The sequence below is a fragment of the Pelophylax lessonae genome, assembly GCF_965119305.1.
Source record: "Pelophylax lessonae genome assembly, chromosome: 4".
In the NCBI taxonomy this organism is placed as follows: Eukaryota; Metazoa; Chordata; class Amphibia; order Anura; family Ranidae; genus Pelophylax; species Pelophylax lessonae.
In genome coordinates, this window is record NC_138771.1 from 100,923,147 (window position 1) to 100,941,189 (window position 18,043).

General features: G+C 41.8%; 1 protein-coding gene across 3 annotated transcripts in view; it reads left to right on the forward strand.

Moving 5' to 3' along the window:
- Positions 1–18,043, forward strand: part of LOC309554943 (myocardial zonula adherens protein-like) — a 173,167-nt gene that overhangs the window by 128,484 nt on the left and 26,640 nt on the right. For all 3 annotated transcript variants that reach the window (XM_082256693.1, XM_082256692.1, XM_082256694.1), the window contains 5 exons: positions 4,478–4,606; positions 4,755–4,849; positions 6,622–6,727; positions 7,841–7,924; positions 8,533–8,633. In XM_082256693.1, the coding sequence (XP_082112819.1) occupies positions 4,478–4,606; positions 4,755–4,849; positions 6,622–6,727; positions 7,841–7,924; positions 8,533–8,633 (515 nt within the window). The remainder of the gene's footprint in view (positions 1–4,477; positions 4,607–4,754; positions 4,850–6,621; positions 6,728–7,840; positions 7,925–8,532; positions 8,634–18,043) is intronic.

Consider the following 18,043-nt stretch of genomic DNA (forward strand, 5'->3'; position numbering starts at 1 on the left):
ACCCACCACTACTCCACCAGGCCCCTCCTCCCCGCCTACTCCCGTAGCCTCAGGTTCAGGGGAACCAGTACTGAGCAGGGAAGACCCCTCGAGGGTCATGGACCCAAACTCCTCCCAGTCAGATTCTGGACAGGAAGAAGGACAAGGGGAGGCCGTCAAACCCACCGGATACAAACTCTCCATAGAGGAGGTCCAGGATCTTCTGGGGGCCATTTATGAGACCCTGGAAATAAAGGAAGAGGAGGCCCCCTTATCTAGACACGATAAGATGTATCAAGCCCTGAACAAAAAGAAGGCTAGAGTATTCCCGGTACATAAACTTATGACGGATTTGGTACTCAAAGAGTGGTCAGAACCTGAAAAGAGACCATTCTTTTCAGGTTCCTTAAAAAGAAGATTCCCTTTTGATGACAATGAGGAATCAGTGTGGAACCAGGCGCCAAAGTTAGACGCCCCCCTGGCTAAAGTGTCCAAACATTCGGACTTGGCCTTTGAAGACATGGGACACCTAGGGGACCCCATGGACAAACGGAACGATATCATCTTAAAACGTTCATGGGATACGGCTATGGCCAATTTAAGGCCCGCGTTAGCTACAACTTGTGTAGCAAGGAACTTTGAGTTCTGGCTCAAGCAACTACAGGAACACCTGACGGCAGGTACCCCAAGAGAAGAGGTACTAAAGTCCTTCCCTATGCTCTTTAAGGCAGTAGGCTTTATTTCGGATGCCTCAACAGCATGCATCCTAACAACAGATGCCAGCAGCTGGGGATGGGGAGCCCATCTAGGGAATCAATGGACACAGGGAGCCTGGTCCTTTTCAGAAGGACACAGTTCATCCAATTGCAGGGAACTGAAGGCCATAGAGAAGGGAATTGCAGCCTTCCAGGAGCAACTCAGGGGCCAACACGTACAAGTGAGGTCAGACAACATAACATCCGTGGCATACCTAAACAAGCAGGGAGGAACCAGAAGTCCCACCTTAATGAGGGTAGCACAGGGAATCCTTCGCTGGGCAGAGCAGAATTTGAAGTCCCTCTCAGCAGTGCACCTCAAGGGTACTCAGAACAACCTTGCAGACTTTCTGAGCAGACAACTGATCTCACAAGAGGAGTGGTCCTTAGACCCTGGAGTCTTCTCACAGATAACATCCAGATGGGGTTATCCGGAGATAGACTTATTCGCCAACAAAGCGAACACCAAACTGCCAGATTTTTGCTCGCTCAATCCTCGAGATCAGCCGATGGCAGTAGATGCGTTTCAGACCGCATGGACTTTCAGACTATGCTATGCCTTCCCCCCTCTTTTTCTAATCCCAAGGGTCCTAGCAAAATTCAGGAGAGAACACACTACGTTAATCCTGATTGCGCCATTCTGGCCGAAGAGGGCTTGGTTTTCACTGCTACTATCCCTGACGGATCAACAACCATGGATGTTACCCGTCAACCAGAACCTGCTGTCGCAGGGACCAGTACTTCATCCCAGGCCAGCCATGCTAAACTTGGCAGCCTGGTATCTGAATCAGACATCTTAAGATTAAAAGGGCTCTCGGACAAGGTGATCAAGACCTTGCTACAGAGCCGAAAGCCAGTCACAAGAGCTATTTACCAGAAAGTCTGGAAGAGGTTTAACTTGTGGTTGGCACAATCCAAAAAAGGAGAGTCTGACTCGCCTACAATTCTGGAATTTCTACAGGAAGGTATCGACAAGGGCCTGTCCTTAAGCACTATTAAGGTACAGATTGCTGCCCTATCAGTTTATTTACAAACTTCCTTACAACAGGATCCCCTCATTAGCAGATTCTGCAAAGCAATTGCTAGACTTGGACCAGTACCTTGTCGTAAATTTCCGACTTGGGACTTATCTATCGTATTAAGGGCGCTGATTAAGGAACCCTTTGAGCCATTATCAGAGGCTTCCTTAAGAGCGATTACCCTGAAGACAGTTTTTCTTATCGCTATAACCTCCGCTCGCAGAGTTAGCGAACTACAGGCCCTTTCTGTTAGAGAACCCTTCATACAGATTTTGGAGGATAGGGTCATACTCAGGACCGACCAAACGTTTATACCCAAGGTCGCCTCTACCTTTCACAGAAGCCAGGACATAACACTACCCTCCTTCTGCAATAGGCCATCCAATGACAAGGAAGAACAACTGCACCATTTGGATGTCAGAAGGTGCCTTATTGCCTACTTAGAAGCCACAAAGGGCTTCAGAACATCTGAGTCCCTGTTTATCCTGTTCTCAGGAAAACGCAAGGGGAAGCAGGCTTCAAAGGGGACCATAGCCAGATGGATCAAGATAGCTATCTCAGAGGGATACAAAATCTTGCACCTAGACCCGCCAGAGGGACTCAAGGCACACTCCACAAGGGCATTAGCCACATCTTGGGCAGAAAGAGCCGGTGCTACCCCTGAGCAGATTTGCAAGGCCGCAACGTGGTCAAGCATGTCAACATTCGTCCGACACTACCGTCTGGATGTTTTGGGTAGTCAGGATCAGGTGTTTGGAAGGAAAGTCCTCCAAGCAGTGGTCCCCCCCTAAAAAAGGAACTGGGTGAGTACTTGTTAATCCTCTCAAGGGCTGTCCTGGAAGACGACTGGGGAAAAACCAGAGTTAGAACTTACCGGTAACTCTGTTTCCAGGAGTCTTCCAGGACAGCAGGTTCCCACCCTCTCTTATACATTGATAAAAGAAATTAATGTAATGTTCCATATTATGCTTTAACTGTTTTTCAGCTCTGTCCTTCGGTTCTTGGATAAAACTGACCAGGTGCCTGAGGGACCGCCTTTTAAGAGCTGATGGCAATGTGTTTCCGGTCTGGTAGGAGGAGCTCCATCTCTCAAGGGCTGTCCTGGAAGACTCCTGGAAACAGAGTTACCGGTAAGTTCTAACTCTGGTTTTTTCAGTTCTTTCCACAGATTCTCGATTGGATTCAGGTCTGGACTTTGACTTGGCCATTCTAACACCTGGATATGTTTATTTGTGAACCATTCCATTGTAGATTTTGCTTTATGTTTTGGATCATTGTCTTGTTGGAAGACAAATCTCCGTCCCAGTCTCAGGTCTTTTGCAGACTCCATCAGGTTTTCTTCCAGAATGGTCCTGTATTTGGCTCCATCCATCTTCCCATCAATTTTAACCATCTTCCCTGTCCCTGCTGAAGAAAAGCAGGCCCAAACCATGATGCTGCCACCACCATGTTTGACAGTGGGGATGGTGTGTTCAGGGTGATGAGCTGTGTTGCTTTTACGCCAAACATAACGTTTTGCATTGTTGCCAAAAAGTTTGATTTTGGTTTCATCTGACCAGAGCACCTTCTCCCACATGTTTGGTGTGTCTCCCAGGTGGCTTGTGGCAAACGTTAAACGACACTTTTTATGGACATCTTTAAGAAATGGCTTTCTTCTTGCCACTCTTCCATAAAGGCCAGATTTGTGCAGTATACGACTGAGTGTTGTCCTATGGACAGAGTCTCCCACCTCAGCTGTAGATCTCTGCATCCAGAGTGATCATGGGCCTCTTGGCTGCATCTCTGATCAGTCTTCTCCTTGTATGAGCTAAAAGTTTAGAGGGACGGCCAGGTCTTCGTCGATTTGCAGTGGTCTGATACTCCTTCCATTTCAATATTATCGCTTGCACAGTGCTCCTTGGGATGTTTAAAGCTTGGGAAATCTTTTTGTATCCAAATTCGGCTTTAAACTTCTCCAAAACAGTATCTCGGACCTGCCTGGTTTGTTCCTTGTTCTTCATGATGCTCTCTGCGCTTTAAACGGACCTCTGAGACTATCACAGTGCAGGTGCATTTATACGGAGACTTGATTACACACAGGTGGATTCTATTTATCATCATTAGTCATTTAGGTCAACATTGGATCATTCAGAGATCCTCACTGAACTTCTGGAGAGAGTTTGCTGCACTGAAAGTAAAGGGGCTGAATAATTTTGCACGCCCAATTTTTCAGTTTTTTATTTGTTAACAAAGTTTGAAATATCCAATAAATTTCGTTCCACTTTATGATTGTGTCCCACTTGTTGTTGATTCTTCACAAAAAATTACAGTTTTATATCTTTATGTTTGAAGCCTGAAATGTGGCAAAAAGTCGCAAAGTTCAAGGGGGCCGAATACTTTTGCAAGGCACTGTATGCGATGTGGGAACCATGCGAATCTACTGCGGGCTCCCTCATCGCACTGGACTCGCAGGCAGTTCACACTACCATATGTGAATCGCTGGGGGTGTCAATACAAAGTTAATGACACCCTCAGACCCCCATACAATCTGTATGGCTGAATTTGCAATGCACAGACATTGCATGTGATTTTCAGAGCAGTGTGCTGCGAATCACATGCAATGTCTGACATTGCATATGTGTGAACCGGCACTTACCCCATTTTTAAGTTCTTTGCACTCAATCTCTATATATCAGATTCTGGAGCCAGCAGAAAGGCCAAAAACATGTTTACATTTATTCAAAGGCTCAGACAAAACAGTACATAAGGGCGGTTGAAGATGCCTCTGTGAAGGTCCAAGTAGCGGAATCCAAGATAGAAGAACGTGATGCAAAAATTGCCGAACTCGACAGCTTAGTCCAGCGAATGCAGCAGGTACCAGAATGATTCTTTTCTAGTCATCCATACTTTTTATTGGTAGTATGTGTTTAATTCATTTTTAACACATTATATTTATATAAGTGATATCATATTGTACAAAACATGTTGATTTTAAAATGTGATAAAATGTACCCATTCACAGGAAAGGGAACAGCTACAAGTGCAATTAACAAGCCATGAAGAGCGAATACAGAGGCTCGATGCTAAAATGGAGATCACAACATCAGAGAGAGCAAGGTACATATATGTGTCAGAGATTCTTATAGACCTTGGCACCCCAGAGGTTTTGGAACTACATTTCCTATGATGCTCATGCACTCTGAAGTGTAGTTGAGTATCATGGGAAATGTAGTTCCAAAACATCTGGGGTGCCAAGGTTCACCATCACTGTTATAGACAGCTGGAAAAAGTAGTTAATTTAGCTTGCCCATATTTTACTTATTTTTGTAGTCCAAACATAGATCTATGTTGGTCCAGGGAGCACTTCAGTTCATTTACTAATGAATTTCATGCTACAGATGCTAAAACTTAATTTTACAGCTTTTAGTAATCGGCCCTTTTTAATAGAGATCAGCTCAAATTTGAAAATATTGGCAGAGCTGATGCTTTCGACATAAAGGGAATGTGCAGTCAGGATAGGTAATAAGGTGCTATTGGTATGACATAGCGGGCACTTGCAGGTGTCTATACCTCAGTCTGGCACATCTTTTAGATCCCCTTTATACCGGGCCTCCCTAGAATGTGAATTTCATCATGGCCCTGTCTCCTATGCCTATTTTTACCCATTATGAGATTGGTTGTGTAACAGGCAAATATTAAAATTCCAGGATGCAGGAGATAAGGAGGCCAGACTCAAATATAAAATCGAATGGAAATTTACATTCAGCCTTATAAAAAAAAAAAAAGGTCAATATAACAAATAAGTCCCCAGTAAGTTTGTTTGTTTTATTTTATTTTACTTTTATATTGGACTTACAGTTAATTTTTATGTTATACATTGGTGTATATGTATTATGAGATTACTGATTGCATTCACAGTTATTCACTAGCAGCGCAGTCTCCTTACACACTTGGTTGATCAATGTGTATGTTTAGCACATTTTAGAGACTGCAGCAGCTTCACTCACCTTTAGAAATAGAGGTTTGCACATTGATTTACTGATTTTTTTGTTTTCCTTTTCGCAGAGTACAGTCATATATATTTATAGAAAAGGTGTCTATGTCACATACCATGGGCATTTTATTACAATTTACCAATTTCAGTTTCATTAGATAATTTATTCTATTTCCATTTTTTTGTTAATGTTATTTAGTACTTTGGAAATTTGCTGCTTCTTATAAAGTTGCCAAAAATTATTTGATCAATAAATCCCCCTTTATTATTGATGTTGTTTACTAGTTTTACTGGTTATTTAGATAGTGCTAACAATATGCATACTGCATGTTCATATCAGTCCTTGTACTCAAAACAGCTTGTCTGAAGTCCCTATCTCACATGCATGTACACATACTAAGGCTGGATACACACTATACAATTTTCTTTGGATTTTTTTTTCCTTTAGATTTACCAAAACCATATAATATGAGGTCAAATCTAAACACTTTTAGTTTGTATGCAATCTGGCAGGCCCTTGCACTACATAGTTGAAGATAAATCTAAAGGAAATCTAACAAAAGTTGTATAGTGTGTATTTGGCTTTAGACTAATTTAGACAGGAGACAGGTAACCTACCTGCTTAAGCTGGTGTAGAAGAAAACTGGAGTACCTGAGGAAACCCATGCAACCACAGGGAGGACATGAGAACTTTATGCGAATAGCATCCTAACCCGGATTCAAACTGGGGACCCCAGTGCTGCATGGCAGATTTGCATTATTATATATTGTTCCTGCAACATTTTTCAGTGTGGTTCATCAAACTATAGCTTGATACATACCATCATAATTGTAGAGCCCCTGTGTGTTATCTTTAATGTACTGTAAAATAAAATTCCTGGCTTTGTTCTTCCAGGACACAGAATTTAGAAGAGGCTGCAACAGGTTTACGAGAGAGAATCAAGCACCTAGATGACATGGTTCACTGCCAACAGAAGAAAGTAAAACATATGATTGAAGAGGTGAGGTTAGCTAATCTTTTAATAGGAGAGCTCATTTAAATACATTTTCTCTCTTTTTGGACATAGCACGTTACAGATCCATGGAACAGAACTTACTAAACAGAGCAGATTTGAATCAATAAGAATTGCAATCAGATAAAGGAAGGATTCCCCGGTGTCTGAATAAGGTGCTGATATCCATGCATATGGTGACTCCTATAGTGCTCCTATGATCCCATCACCAAAGCATTCTCTGCCTCTCACCTCCAAATTCAGACCCTGCAGGGTCAGACAGCATATATGTAATCAATTATCTCCAATCTTCATTCACTCTAAGTAGCTATTCTGGACCTTTTCCACGATATGTATGTGTAAGGGAAGGAAGGCAAACATCTAATGCTCTCTGTAAATGTACGTTTTTATTAAAAGTCAAAAGCAGTTGCACTTACATTTAGAAGATAAAACTCAAAGCAAACAGCAAACAGGGTGTACAGCTGCAATGCTGGTGTACCAAGATGGCTGCAGGTCACGAGGGGGCGGGATCGGGGTGGGGCTAATGTGTCTGAATAAACACAGGGAGCTGTGACCTGGCTCGGGTGCCCCCATAGCAAGCTGCTTGCTGTGGAGGCACTGAACAGGAGGGAGGGGCCAGGATCACAGAAGAGGGAACCGAGAAGAGGAGGATCTGGGCCGTTCTGTACAAAACCAACTGCAACAGAGGAGGTAAGTATAACATATTTGTTATTTTTATAGGAAAAAAACAAGATTTTACAATCCCTTTAATCCTAGTACACACGGGCTGAATGTTGGGCATCAGGCGGTTCAATAGAAATGTGTACTGCAGCTGGCCAGACAGAAGCCAGCTATTCTTCACTGACCGGAGTGTTCTGGTGGGGGTCGTCCCCCTGTCAGAACACAATAGCACAGCAGGGGAGATCGCTGTACTAACATTGCATGGTTAGTATAGTTGCTCCGACCTGAGCTGTCGGTTTTTTTTCTTTGAATGAAAAAAAACACTTCTAGTGTGTACTAGGCTTTACATGCCAGTGGAGCTGCTCTGATATGCTCTGATAAAGCAATGAATAAAATAAAATACAGAATTTATTGTGAAAAATTATTTTCTATTTAATGCAGATTGAGCTTCTAAGGAAAAAGGTCCACTACAAAGACTTGCTTATTCAACAGCTGCTGGAAAGGATAGCACTTTTGGAAGGAGAGGTATGACGTAAAATCTGTTTTACAGTTTTACTAATGATTAGCTGGTGAAGTGGCCACAATGAGGAACCTCTGGTCTATTTGAAGATGACTTCACTTGCAGGCCAATAGCAGTCATTTGTAACTTCTTAGTGTGTCATATCAATAGGCTTTATTATAGTCCATTGGCTCTGGATAGGGTTAGGCTTCATAGTGTTTTTCTGGTCATTACTACTACAGTTTTGGGTCTATTATCTCAAATTAGCAGCAGTGTTGTAATGCGTGACAAGTATAAGCTGGTGTACAGTGCTGCCTTTGTTTGTCTGAATAACTCTACTCCTCCCTTTATTGAAGTGCAGCAACAGAAGCCTATTATCGGGGCTGTTATGGCTGTTTTAGTATATACTGCTAATGATCATATTTTTGTAATGACTCGTGTTATAAAGTATTGTCTGGTTTTGGTTTTAACCTCTATGTTTAGTATTCATCACACTACACTAGTGCAGTTTCAAACAAAAGAAAAGATAATGTATGCAGCAAGGCATGTTTGACATTTTTTGTATGGATAAAATAAAACATTGAATAGAGGCTTAAAACTGTTCTGATGTGAGCAATTTTATGATCTTGTTTAGAATAATGAATTACAAGACAAGATGGAATACTTAATGGCAAACCAGTCAAAGGAAACACCGGAGACCAAAGATGCGGAGACATCCTGTGATCTCCAACAGAGGTAAACTATAATAATTTATTTTCGGTAGTGGTAGAGAATATTTGTTAAGAAATCGGTCCTAGAGTCCTAGAGTTCAAAACCAAAGCGGTGGCCATAATTAACAAACCCATTATGCAAGGTAAGAGGCATCCCAGGTTGGTGACCAGGACTAGATGGATCATTTTCTTTTCATTCAACCAGCGGGTTGAACGAAAAAATATAAACTGATTCTTCCATCCACAAAATTGAGGTGGACAGAGGAATTACCACTGACACATTGTATTCTGACAGCAGAGGCTCACTGCTGTCAGAATACATGGATACATAGATGGATTGTTTTCTTTTCATTCAGGCAGTGGGCTGAATGAAAAAAGGTGAATGGATTCTTCCATCCACACAACTGAGGTGGATAGGAGAATTCCCACTGACACATTGATTTCTGACAGCGGGGACTCTCTACTGTCAGAATACATGGATACATAGATGGATCATTTTCTTTTCATTCAGCCAGTGGGTTGAACGAATAAAGATGAATGGATTCTTCCATCCACACAATTGAGGCGGATAGGGGAATTCCCACTGACACATTGTATTCTGACAGGCTGGACTCTCTGCTGTCAGAATACAGTGATCAGCAGCTGCAGCCCTTTGGGCAACCCCTATTTTTCTCCTGCCAGGAAGTGATGTCATCAGGGATCAGAAGTCGGCAGCTGGAGCCCTGTTGTGCATGCTGCGCTGCGGCCAGTGACAACTAGCAGCCCCACAGCGGCTCGGCTATACCTCTGGAACCTCACCACCTTCTCCTATGACCACTATCCTGGAAGAGGAAGATGGATGACCCTAACAGTCTTTGTGTACCGGTCTCACCCAACCTCGGACAGTGAGTCACCAATTTTAACAGTGTTAAATAAACTTGTACTATACTAAGCTGGCGCCGCTCTCTCCTTTCTTGCACCTTTGGCTGCAATCGCTGACTGGGAAAATATTTCTAACAAGCCCATTGGACAATTTTAATATAATGGTTTCTTTCAAGCAGGAGCAGCCACATGCAGTTCAGCAGGTACTGACTGAATTTTGATCCATCTATGTCCAGCTTAGAGAATGTTTCTACAACGGGGCAAGGGTCAACCCTACCTGTCCCTTTAAAGCAGATCCTGCTGGTGGAAAGCAGCAGGAAGCAATGAAGGTTGAAGCAGCAAGTCCAGTCTAGGGGCCAAGTTGGTGGGAATGTGCACAGTGTGTTATCCCAAATCCAATTGTTTCATTATTTGAGAACCCGAGCAACCTTGTGATCAGAGTATGTGGGGCAGTGTTCCTCAGAGAGCTCTGAAAGGGTTTAAATGAATGCATGAATTGTAATCTTTACTAACAAAGAAATGAAAAATAAAATACAGACTTTTAACCCCTGTGACAGTGGACCCCAGGATATAGTGGAGGAGATGTACTAAAGCTGGTGCACACAGAATATGGTGCAGCTGTGCATAGTAACCAACAAGCGTCTAGGTTTTAGCTGCTTTGAAATTGTGTGACTTCACCTGATTTTGCATGATTTCAAAGCCGCATTTCACTCCGACTTCGGGGGTGACTTGAAAGATATCTGTGCGGGTTCATGCATAGATGTCTATTAAAGTCACCCCTGAGGTCGCTAAAACTACTTTTGAAAATCAGTAAAGTGTTGCACCGATTGGGACGCTCCTATTGCTGTCAATAGGCTGTGATTTGACATGCGATCGACCTGTCAAATTGCGCCAATGTGAATGGGGGCTTATTATCAAAGCTTAATTACATAAGCTAAAGTTAGAAGCTGATTGGCTACTGTGCATAGCTGCACCAGATTCTGTGTGCACCGGTTTTGGTAAATCTCCTCCACTATGTCCTTGGATCCATTGTCACAGGGCTAAAAATCTGGATTTCTTTTTTTATTTCTTTGTCTTTGGCAGTAAAGATTACCATTCACACATTCATTTAAACTCTTTTATAGCTCTCTGAGGAACACTACCCTAACTTTCCCTAACAGATAGAAAAAGACAGTAATAAACACCTAAAAACCCTCACCACTTTCCACAACTAAAAAAATGTTTTAGCTTTGGATACACTTCAAGTGTTGTTTTTTTCCCTTGCGGCTCTTACTGTTACATGGTTGCAAATTCATTCAGTTTCCATCAAATAATCTTTAAGTATTACTTAAACTACATACCATCTAATGCTTAAGCTGGATACACACTATACAATTTTCTTTAGATTTTTTTCCTTTAGATTTCCAAAAGCATATAATATGAGGTCAAATCTAAACACTTTCAATTTGTATGCAAACAGGCAGGCCCTTGTACTACATAGTTGAAGGTAAATCTAAAGGAAATCTAACACAAAAGTTGTATAGTGTGTATCCAGCTTTAGTTACCAGGAGAATACCGGAAATTCTTGCTTGCCAGTAAAAATCCATCCATCTATGTGTTTTTATCTTTAGGTGTCACATGGACAGTCACATTATTTGTTCTCGTAGGCAGGACTGCGGGTAGCCAATGATGACATAGATGATTAACCTGAAAAACATGTAGACTATTCCGTGTATATCATGCTGACATGAAGCCTCATATTTTGAAACAAAACTGGACTTACCAGCTTTTAAGATCTACCAAAACATGTTTTCTTTTGAATTGCATTCCTTTCTACATACTGATATGTGTTGGTTATTACAAACCTCTCATCTGCCTATATAAATAGGTTTGAAATACCAGCCATTGTTTTATCAATTTGTTTATGGGCAGTGATGCATTTGTGTAGAACACAGTAAGAGGCGAGAACATTTTGAAATGTGAAAAAGAACTATAGAGCTAAAAAAAAAAAAAAATGTAAAATAGACTTTGTGCATAAAACTAAATTGAAAAGGTTTTTATAACCTTCTATGTCCGTTTTTTGGATCCTACAACCCATGTTAGAGACTCCTTTAGACTGAATGTTTGAATATTCTTGTTTTATTCTTAATTGTATTTATATTAGTTTTGTAAAGAGAGTAACATTACAAGGACATAATACTAACATGGTAGTACAGTGAAGCATATATATAAAAAGAAAACAAATAAAAAAAACACTGTGAGTGTAGCATGACAATAAAACAAAGGTGAAATCGCATAACAACATTCCATCTAGGCCAGGGGTGCTCAACCTGTGGCCCTTCAAGCTCTCTGATCTGGCCCTCGATCTACAACCAGGGAAGCGCATGCTCAGGGCCGGCAACCCATTAATCGCGATGTGGGCTTGCCGACCCACCATCCCAGATCATCTGAATGTATTGAGCCGGCAGCCGAGGAAGGAGGCAGCCGTCGAGTTACCAGGAGCCACCTAAGCCATTTGTTTCCTCCGTAGAGCTGGCTCCTGTGCCAGGTGGAGTGATACCAAGTGCACTTTGCCTAGGCCCTTTCTAGCAGCCTAGAGAATAAAGCTGGAAGAGAAAAAAAAAAGGTCAACGTATTAAACAACACATATGCTGCGCTCTTGCAATGGGCATATTAGCACCTATAAAAGAGTTAACTTTAAGGCTGCTTTCACACTGATCTGCATGTGCAGTGCAGGGCACCTGCGGGTTAGCTGCATTGAGCCATAGACTTCCATTATATCCTGTGAGTCTGGTGCGCTTTCTGAAAGGGCACCAAAACTCCAAAATGTAGAAGTTTTGGTGCGCTTTCGGAAAGTGCATCGCACCTGCAAGAAATAATAGAAGTCTATAGTAAAGCGCAGCTAACCTGCAGGAAAGCTGCATTGCGCTGTACCTATGGTGAGGGTAAACGGCAGCACATCAGTCTGAAAGCAGCCTTATTAGGGTTTAGGACATTAAGGGCTCATTTACATTTGCGGTTTGGGGGGCAGTAAAACCCCATGGTTGAGAATGTGACTGCTGTAGTGTCAGGCAAACCATGACGACCCTGCCCCATGCTCCAGGTAGCCCATGCAGCCTCATTGTCACATTCTGTTTTATACTTGGACAGGAGAGGCAGCGGGGGTGGCATGTATAGGAACCAATCCTCTTAATTTTTCTCCTACAACCGCTGATGGATGGCTTTCCCCCACTCTCCATCCCACCGGCATTCAGCGACTGCAGAAGGAAAATGTTCATTATTCTATTTAAAATAAAAAAAATATAAATTCTGAACCATTTCATTTAACTGTGGCTCGTGACCGGTTACCAAATCACTTAGGTGGCCCTTGCTCTTCAAAAGGTTGAACAATCCAGATCTATCATACAATATACATTTGTCATCATAAGAAAAAGTAATAAAATAACTATAGAAAAAATTATCCAATAATAAAGGCTAGGTTTGGATATCCTGTCCAAACCTTCTGAGGAACAGGATGCAATTCTGGTATTACAGCACAAAGAAGTCACACTGGGATAACACATACTGTATAAGAAAAGGTTTATATTCATCAGCTTAGACAGGGTAAGGTCAGAAAGATGTCACATTAGTGGGTAAGAGACCATAAAGAGAGCTATCCTAGTTATCACGTGTCGGATGAAAACATTTCATGGTATCCATTATTTCAGCTGTTAGGTGTTCCATCGATCTTATTTCCACTATGGAGTCTAGGAGCTGCATCTGAGAAGGGGCATTAGGAGAACTCCAATGTACAGAGATGAGCCTCCTAGCAGCAGTCAGGATATGATTCATCAAACATTTAGAGTGTTTTGAGATACCTAAGTAAAGTCTGAATATTTGAATATTCTATTGGAAAAGGAGACACTTTGTTCTGAGCCTTGAGCCTTCTAAACAATTCAGCTTATTTAGCCAACAAGGTAAGTACATATGAGAGCGGTCAGAGGGTGATTCAGTTAACCAAACATAATCCATGGTGTTTGGCCTATGGACGGGCTATGACCACCTATTTGGTAAATGGTTCCAGAATGCACAACATGTGGGTGAACCACAACTCCACAACAGTATGGCCACAAGATTCTCTTTTGCCGTTCAGCATCTCTGTAAGTCCAACCTTAAATAGTTAGTTCACCTTTACCAAAAACAGCCTGTTCAAGTGATCGGTGCCTGTAGATAAAAATAAACTGTGCAGCTTTGACTAAAGTTTGGTAATGCTCCTTGCTATAGGTGCAGGCCACTTATGCACTTCCCAAAAAACTCCCAGACGTGGCATTATCCAGAGATGTATAGTAACTAAGTAGAACTACTTCACTACTGTACTTAAGTACCGAAAGGCGGTATCTGTACTTTCCTAGAGTAGAATTTTTTTCTCCTACTTCCACTTTTACTTCACTACATTTTTTCAATGATTTCAATACTTCTACTCTTATATATTTTTTTTGTGCTGCATAGTTACTCGTTACTATTATAAAAATTACCACTGCCAGAACAGTAGATGGCAGGTTTCATGAAGCTCAAAACATGTGTATTATCAGCGCATACGAAAATAAATGCTACTGTATGTATAAATAAAAGCTGCATTTGAAATAATAAAAAACAATATGATGTTCAAACTTTTGACTTCTTTCTTTAATAACTACATAACACAGTACTTGTACTTTTACTTTCAGTACTTGAGTAGCAATTTTTTTTTCAAAACTACTGGTACTTTTACTTTCAGTACTTGAGTAGCAAAATTTAAAAAAAAAACTACTTGCAATACTTAAGTACAAAAAATGTTGAATACTTTAGTACTTCTACTCAAGTCACTTTTTGATTGAGCACTTCCACTTCTACTCAAGTCACTTTTTGATCGAGCACTTGTACTTTTACTCAAGTATGGGTTTCGAGTACTTTATACAACTCTGGCATTACCTCATCCTGTCTTATTTCAAGGAGGTTTTTAACCACTTGCCGACTGCCTAACGGCGATCTACATCGGCAGTCAGCCCCTCACAGGCAAAGCGACGAAGGTCTACGTCGCTAGCCTGTGAGGGTCTAGGGAGCGAGTGCGCGCCACCAGAGGCGCGCTCCCGCTCCTGCGTGGTCACGAACCCCCCCTGCGCGTGTGACTGGCGGACCCGATGTCCTGCGGGGGAGAGGGAGAAAGTCAGGCGGCTTGTGTAAACAAGCTGCCTGTCATTCTCCCCTGTGTATGAAGGATGATCATACGGTTCTACTATGTAGAACCGTTGATCACTGTTCATACATCTGAAGCCACAGCCAATCACAGTAGAAAGCACGCCCCTAGGGACACACATAGCCCCTCCCTTTCAAAAAAAGTTAACCCCTTCACTGCCAGTGTATTTTTACAGTAACGGTGCATATGTATAGCACTGATTACTGTAGAAATGTCACTGGTAACCCCAAAAGTGTCAAAAATGTCAGTCAAGGGTCCGATCTGTCCGCCGCAATGTCGCAGTACCGCAAAAAAAATCGCAGATCGCCGACATTACTCGTTAAAAAAAAAAAACAACAAAAATGACAAAAATCTTTCCCTTTGTTAGTAAACGCGATAACTTTTGCGCAAACCAATCAAAATACGCTTTTTGCGATTTTTTTTTTTTTACCAAACATAGGTAGCATAAAACAAATTGGCCGAAAATGTTAAAAAATTTTGATTTTTACATTTTTTTGGGGGGAATTTCATATAAAAAAAATGTGAAAAATATTGCTATTTTTGCAAAATTTACGCTCTTTTTTTGTTTATAGCGCATGATCAAAAAATCGCACAGGTGATCAAATACCACCAAAAGAAATCTCTGTTTGTGGGAAAAAAAGGACGCCAAATTCGTTTAGATACAGCGTCACACGACCGCGCAATTGTCCGTTAAAGTCACGCAGTGCCGAATCGCAAAATACCCCCTGGTCAGGAAGGGGGTAAAATCTTCCGGGGCTTAAGTGGTTAAGACACTCCCTGCTCACCCTCACCATCACAACGGTGAGCTCTCAAACCCCCACACGTTTGGTTCACTATTTCAGCTGCAGCATCGCTGAGCTCAGAGCTACTGTGCAAAAGGAGAGAGAGCCCAGATGAGGGGGTTTGAACTAAAACTTTACGCTGCCCATATACATAGTACAGTTTCATTCGAAATGTGTTAGTTTTAAAGTATAACTATGGGCAACATTTTCTTTTTCATCCTGGATAGAGTAAGGGGGGTTATAACCCCTGTCAGATTTTATTACTCCATCTGTGTCCCATTGCAGAGATTTCCCTTCACTTCCGGTCCCAAAGCCAAACAGGAAGTGAGAGGAAATCCCTGCAGTTTAAGGGAATTCCTTGGGGACCCCCAGGTCACTAGAACTAGTGTCCCCATTGGAAGATTTCCCCTCTATTACTTTTCTTTGGACAATCCAAAATGTGGGATTTTCTTTTACTTTCACTTTCAATAATAATGGTAAACAGGACAAATAGAGAGGGTGGATCACCCTAAACCGGGGCATAGACAGCAAAAAAAACTGAAATTTTTTCTAATTCCTCTCCACTCCATCCAAAACTACGAAAACATTTATTTAGTTATACTTTAGGAACATTTTTTTTTCTTGTTTTAATTGTATTGTAGTTAAATCGGCGTTCGTTTTCGAAGCAAGGATGAGAAAATTTGAGCAGGATGGAATTTTTTTTTTTTTTTTAGAATAAATGAATTTCTAACAGTGAATGTGGTTTTCGTTCAGGAAAGTCCAATGGCTTTAAAACTGAATATTAAAAGCTTACGAAATTTTGAATTATTGTCAAATGAAATTGAAATGTTTGTTCAAAATTTTATTAGTGTATGGCCAGCTTTAGCCAAACTTCTAGACTGTGTGCGGTACAAAAGGATCAGTTGTATGATATGCAGATGTGATTATACAGCCAGACTTCCACCATGCCGGTCAATTGGCAAAAAAAATTTAGTTCTTATTTCTTTCCTATAGACGTTTATTAAGGCAATGTTTATGTGGATACAGGTGCAAAGTCTGGTGAACTACGTTTATTTTTTATATGTGTTAACACTACATTCAGTCATTTCTCTCTTTTCAACAGTTCTATTACCTTAACCTTTTTAACCACTTTACCACTAGAGCATTTTGCTGTCTTACGTCCAGGCCACTTTTTGCGATTCGGCGCTGTGCGACTTTAACTGACAATTGCGCGGTCGTACAACGCTATACCCAAACGAAATTTACGTCCTTTTTTTCCCACAAACAGAGCTTTCTTTTGGTGGTATTTGATCACCTGTGCGATTTTTACTTTTTGCGCTATAAACAAAAATATTTTGAAAAAACAACAATATTTTTCACATTTTTTTATATGAAATTCCCCCCAAAAAAAATGTAAAAATCAAAATTTTTTTAAATTTTTGGCCAATTTGTTTTTTTTTGCTACCTATGTTTGGTAAAAAAATTCACAATAAGCGTATTTTGATTGGTTTGCGCAAAAGTTATTGCGTTTACTAACAAAGGGAAAGATTTCTGTCATTTTTGGTGTTTTTTTTTTTTAACGCGTAATGGCGGCGAGCTGCCATTTTTTTTTTTTGCGGGACTGCGACATTGCGGTGGACAGATCGGAACCCTTGACTGACATTTTTGACACTTTTGGGGGTACCAGTGACATTACTGCAGTAATCAGTGCTATATATATGCACTGTTACTTTAAAAATGACACTGGCAGGGAAGGGGTTAATTTTATTGGAGAGGGAGGGGTTAATGTATGCCTGGTGCTTACTGACGTGTGGGGGGGGGGGAGGTGACTGTGTGAGCCAGGGACAGATCGGAGTGTTCAGCTATGCTGAACACTCCGATCTGTCACTTGGGAGATCCGCCCGCTTGTGTTTACACAGGCGGGCGGATCTCCACACTAGATCCCCGACGATCGGGGCAGAGCAGCGTCGATCGCCGCTGCTCCTCCCCTGGCCCGACTCCCGCTGTGACTGAAAACAGCGGGAGCGAGCCTCCGGCGGCGCGCGGCGCCGCCCACAAGGGGGAGTGTCTGACGACGTAGGTCTACGCCGTCAGACGATAACGAGCCACTTTGCCGCAGTAGTACTACGGTACTCAGTGGCAAAGTGGTTAAAATTTCAGCTGTATTTAAAGAGGAACTAAAGGGGTTAATACGCAGATTTTCAATGGTCCCTCATCTGTGCCACCATCTTCCCCTGTATGCTGGTCATTTAGCCATCTTCATTGGCTGACACAGTACAACATTACTTCTGCGCATGTACAGGAGGCCGTCATTCTGATATACAGAAACAGGCCCAGCGCTTTAGGCTGAGCTGCACAGGCATTGCTTAGGTTACAAATCCAGAGAGGACAGCGAGCGGGCGGGTAGGAGCATTTTATTGCAGAAGATACATTGCAATAAGTTTATCTTGGTCTCATCAGACCACAGGAGGTGGTTCCAGAAATCCATGTCCTTAGTCTGCTTGTGTTCAGTAAACTGATTGCGGGCTTTCTTTTTCATCATCTTTAGAAGAGGCTTCCTTCTGGGACGACATCCATGCAGACCAATTGAATGCAGTTTGCTGCATATGGTCTGAGCAC